Source organism: Equus quagga, unplaced genomic scaffold (genome assembly GCF_021613505.1).
Source record: "Equus quagga isolate Etosha38 unplaced genomic scaffold, UCLA_HA_Equagga_1.0 70563_RagTag, whole genome shotgun sequence".
NCBI lineage: Eukaryota > Metazoa > Chordata > Mammalia > Perissodactyla > Equidae > Equus > Equus quagga.
This window is the reverse complement of record NW_025801755.1, coordinates 1-4,395: the sequence shown is the minus strand read 5'-3', so window position 1 is coordinate 4,395 and position 4,395 is coordinate 1. Positions and strand designations below refer to the sequence as shown.

Below are 4,395 nucleotides of genomic sequence, written 5' to 3'. Positions count from 1 at the left end.
CTCGGGGCAGGGGCTCGGCGCGGGGGCTGCCGGCCTGGCCTTGGGAGCCCCGCGCGAGGGGCCGGCTGCGGGCGAGCCCTCCGGCGCAGGTAACGGGACGGGCCGGCTCCCGCCGCGGGGCCCCCGCGCCCGCTCCCCGAGTCCCGAAACCGGAGTCTTCCACAAACCCCGGAGATCGCATCCTTTCCCCCGTGCCTAACTCTAATCCAGAGAAAAGGCGATCGTCAAAAGTTAACGCTAATCGTATCTATGTCTTCAAAGTAATAATTAACACACAAACTCAAATCCAAACACACTCTCGCCACTCTTTTTGTGGGAACAACTTATTTATTCAGAGTGTAATACTGTCTACCTCCTTTTGTTAGACTTGAAAAAGATCAAAATGGGATCAATGTGCAGTTCACACTAAAGATGACTCAAATACTTAGGCAGAATTTCCCTCCACCCTCCACTTACATTTCGCAAGTGTAAAAAAATAAGAGTGTCAAAATTGATGAGTAACATAAATCCAAAAAGGAAAAGGGTTTCTACTGAAAAGGAGGACATCCAGCTCGCATCAACGACGCTTCTGCCGATGGCAAGGCGTTCCTGGTCTTCCTCTAGACCCGGGCGGATCGTTAACTTCCCCAGGTTACAACTGAGTTGCTCTTTCCAGGCTTTTCGCAGCATCTTTAAGTTTCCCCACTAAGTCCTAAAAGACGTATTTAATGCCACGTTTTTAGAATAAAACACAAGAAAGAAGTATCCAAGTTTGAGAAAGATGCAAGAAAAAAGTCGGGAGACACTTTCTAAACAAGATTAAAATTCACGAGGATTTTAACCTTTGACAAACCACTGTTGGTCAAAAGAAGGTTTTCCTCTAAAATATTTCACCTTCAAATGGGCTACTTGCCCTCAGATTTGAAATAGGATTTCTAACCGAACCCTCTTTAACAGGCAAGGTATATCAAATTAAATTTCTCAAGTTATCTAACAAAGATTATGCTGTGTTCACATTTTCTGAAAGTTTAAAGTTTGATTGATGATTATATTAAAACGACTCTGCAGGAGATGCCTTTTGATAAATCCAATTTCATCAAAATTTCAAGTAATGATCTTCATTTTTTTAGGCGGTAAGAAATACATTCGTTGTCATGGCCATTAATCAATGTAGTTTTGAATGTCCCCAGTCTTACATTGGCAATATAAACAGTTTTGGAATCTTATGTATACTTGGTCCTTTATAAAAAGTCATTTAAAACCACTGTTTAAAAACCCTGTTTTGAAAGTTTAATTCAATTTCTGAAACCAAAGAAGACATTTTCAAAGACATGCTCTTAATTTTGCTTTGTCCTATTGGATCAAACTCATCACAAATAGAAGGAATTTACACTCAACAATACACTTCAGAAGTTTATTTTAATGGGAGGGAACAGCAAATACAGATCAATTCTCTGTTAGTAACAGCTTAATTTCAAAAGTGAAGACCACATTAAAATATTGCTTTTGAAGCCCCCTTCCCATTAAATCCTTAATCAACCTTCATTATCTACTGACACATGGTTAGATTATTTTTCTTTTGAACTTTACATAAGCATAATCCTCAATTAAACATCTATAAAAAGACAGACATATTGGCAGATCCTAATACTGTACCTGTAACTGTTCCATGTTGCAACGAAAACTAATCTCTGGGTGGGATTGGGAATCAGTGTTCTAAGGAAGGAAAAAAACACTGTTTATTTAAACCAAGGAAATTTTAAATTTCATTACACATTTCATTTCTGCACAGGGTTTCTGTATAAATACCTCTACATTTAAGGTCACCGAATATGCAGGTCTGTGCATCTTTTGAAGGTGATTGGTCTAAAACAACACAACACACACATTTCAGTCTCTAAGTCTATTTTTTAAGAAGTTCCCTAAATCCCCCTAGAGAACAGTTTGTTAAACTTTACCTTTATCTGATATTCCAAACGCCAGGAAACATCAGTTATATGAGGCAGAGACGTGCCTATACTGAAAGATACAATGATAATTTTGTACACAACATCTACCGGAAAACTCTCAGTATTCATCTTCACCAAGAACGGTGTCCACCTTCCACCTCCCACACACACACACACAATTTTAATCCATTCTGAATTTTAAAACATTGTTAAACTTTATTTTCAAGTTCTGAGTAGTAAAAGGGCGTTTAAAAAATTATCTCAATAAACTTTACCTTTAAAAACATTAGCTTAACTTCAATTGTTTCACTTGCCCTTTGGCCCCTTTTCTTTTGGTCAAGATCCCTGCTTTTTTGCCCTGTTTTGTTTCACACCAGCACTCTCCATTCATACCTGCAATTGAAAAGTGGCTCAGCTTGACACCTTATACAGTACCTACCTTCCCAGTAGGATTTCTAGGGAATTCTTATTATTCTGGGGGGGAAAAAAAGAAAGAAAGAAAACACATCTTTGCAAACAGAGTAGAAGAAAAATAGTAATTGTTAATTTAAAAAATTTTAAGTAAGTAACCTGATATTCTGTGCAAAACAGTTCTATCCGCTCTCTATCAAATTTACAGTCTTCTAGATAAGTGCTAAAGGAAAAAAAGCCAAAGTTTAGTCTCCATTCTAAAAACTGAAATTGGAATCATAAAGGAACTATTTCAAAATAAATGGATATTTAAATAAATCCTGTACCTTAGAGTTGATTTGTCAGCACTTTGCTTTGCTGCCTCCAGTATGTAAGTTGCAGCTGCTGCATGACAATGTTTTAAAACCACTGGGTCGATATGTTTCAAGTCTGGGTGATCTAAAATAAATTAATTGCCAGTGATGCCTGTGATAATAAATTCTCTGTAGTCATATTTCTAAAAAGGATATTTTAATTTGGGTAAAAACTGTCTTTAACAAGACAACAAAAAGAATTCAACTATAAGGACTGGCAATTTTAAGTAAATGAGATGAGCAACAAGGTCAATGGCAAAACGATCAAGAGCACACACCAATAATTCTCCTGTTACCTGGTCCCAATTATCTTCTTTATTTTGCCTTTACATTTTTACTGTTTTTAAAAAAATTACAGTCCGCAAGAAAAAGTAACTATACAGGGGTCATTCTAACGCTGGATGGAGTAAATTCAGGGGAAAATAAGAAGATATTTTACATGGTGTAATTTAAGAATGAATAAACTTTCCCTGTAAATATCGATTAATTTTAGGCTAACTGGCTCCTTGGACATTAATATATGGGGGGGGGAGGCACCAGTTCACAATATAACACACAATTTTCAAAATATTTTCAGGTTTTGACAGCCATCCTTTTTTTTTTTGAGATTAACCCAGGTGGTGGTTACTATTTTCGTTTAAAGAACTTCCACTTTCATACTTTTTTGTACAAGTGTTTAGTTCATGAAACTACAGAAAAAACAAAAATTTGAATTGTTGGGATATTTATATTTAAGAAAATTATCTAAAAGCGATCTGTCTTAAAATACGCCTTCAATCCATACTGACACCGCTCTCCGCAATCACTGACCGGACCACTTAAAAGAGGCTCGCCTCCTGGTCACTAGCGCGGAACAAAACATTGTGCACCCTATTTTAAGGTTCCAGGCGTGGAACCTGTGCAAAACATAAGAACTAGAGTGTTGGAGTCATCAGAGGAACTTGAGCTATTCTCTAACTTGGAAAATGTCAACACTACTGGACCTAGGAGTTCCTTTGCAAACAGACCCTTTAAAACTTTTGCCAGCCCAGCCCTGAAAGCTTTCATCGCAGGGAGCTCCCCTGATGAAGTCCAAGTGTCAAACAGCCTTTGCCTCCGACCAGGCTGAAAATCTTCGCGTTTTAGGCCACAAACAAGACTTGAACACGGGCTTTACAAAGGAACAAAGAGACTGGGAGGGGAAATCAGGCCGGGAACGTGTAGCTGGCTGTGTGCAGGTGCCAACCGGGGAGGGAACAATGCTCAGGGTCCGCTCCGGGTCCTGGCAGAGCCAGCACCGCACACTCCGTCCGGAGCGAAGGGCAAAGCCCGGAGACTTCCTCTTCCCGGGGCTTTCCCCTCTCGCCCGGGCTCGCTCCTCTTCTCCGAGCGCCCCGCCACCCAGGCCGATCCAGCTCGGAGCCGAGCGGCTTACCTAACACGGCCTCGTCCGCCTGGGCGTCCAGCAGGCTCTGGAAAGCCGCCCGGAGGAGAAGCGTGAAGGCGTTGGAGTCGAAGGAGCCGGGATCGGCCAGCCGCTGGACGCCTTTCTGCACAAACTCCGAGAGCTCCATTGTGAGCGCGCCGTGACCTTCGACACGCGCACCACGTGACGCGCGCCGCGCGCTCAGCTGATCGGCCGCGCGCGCACGCCGCCCGGGCGGCGGCGCGGGCTGAGGGCCTCCCCGCCCGAGGCCTCCCCGCTGGCCTCTCCGCCCGCGCCC

At 42.0% G+C, this 4,395-nt stretch overlaps 1 protein-coding gene across 1 annotated transcript; it reads right to left on the bottom strand.

Annotated features, from left to right (window-relative positions):
- Positions 1 to 307: 307 nt before the first annotated feature.
- On the bottom strand, positions 308 to 4,375 carry COMMD3 (COMM domain containing 3). The gene is made up of 8 exons (XM_046651355.1): positions 4,107 to 4,375; positions 2,666 to 2,777; positions 2,499 to 2,562; positions 2,368 to 2,402; positions 1,938 to 1,998; positions 1,789 to 1,845; positions 1,636 to 1,695; positions 308 to 691 (listed from the first exon to the last, which is right to left on the bottom strand). The coding sequence occupies exons 1-8, from the start codon at positions 4,243 to 4,245 to the stop codon at positions 632 to 634; spliced, it is 588 nt and encodes a 195-aa protein (XP_046507311.1). The 5' UTR covers positions 4,246 to 4,375; the 3' UTR covers positions 308 to 631.
- Positions 4,376 to 4,395: the final 20 nt, after the last annotated feature.

Bases quoted from the DNA above. Each gene is read 5' to 3' on its own strand.
- COMMD3 (XM_046651355.1), bottom strand. From the start codon at position 4,245: ATGGAGCTCTCGGAGTTTGTGCAGAAAGGCGTCCAGCGGCTGGCCGAT. The intron at 2,778-4,106 runs GTAAGCCGCTCG...AATTTATTTTAG, and splicing joins GGCGGACGAGGCCGTGTTAG to ATCACCCAGACTTGAAACAT. The intron at 692-1,635 runs GTACAGTATTAG...TACGTCTTTTAG, and splicing joins GCAACATGGAACAGTTACAG to GACTTAGTGGGGAAACTTAA.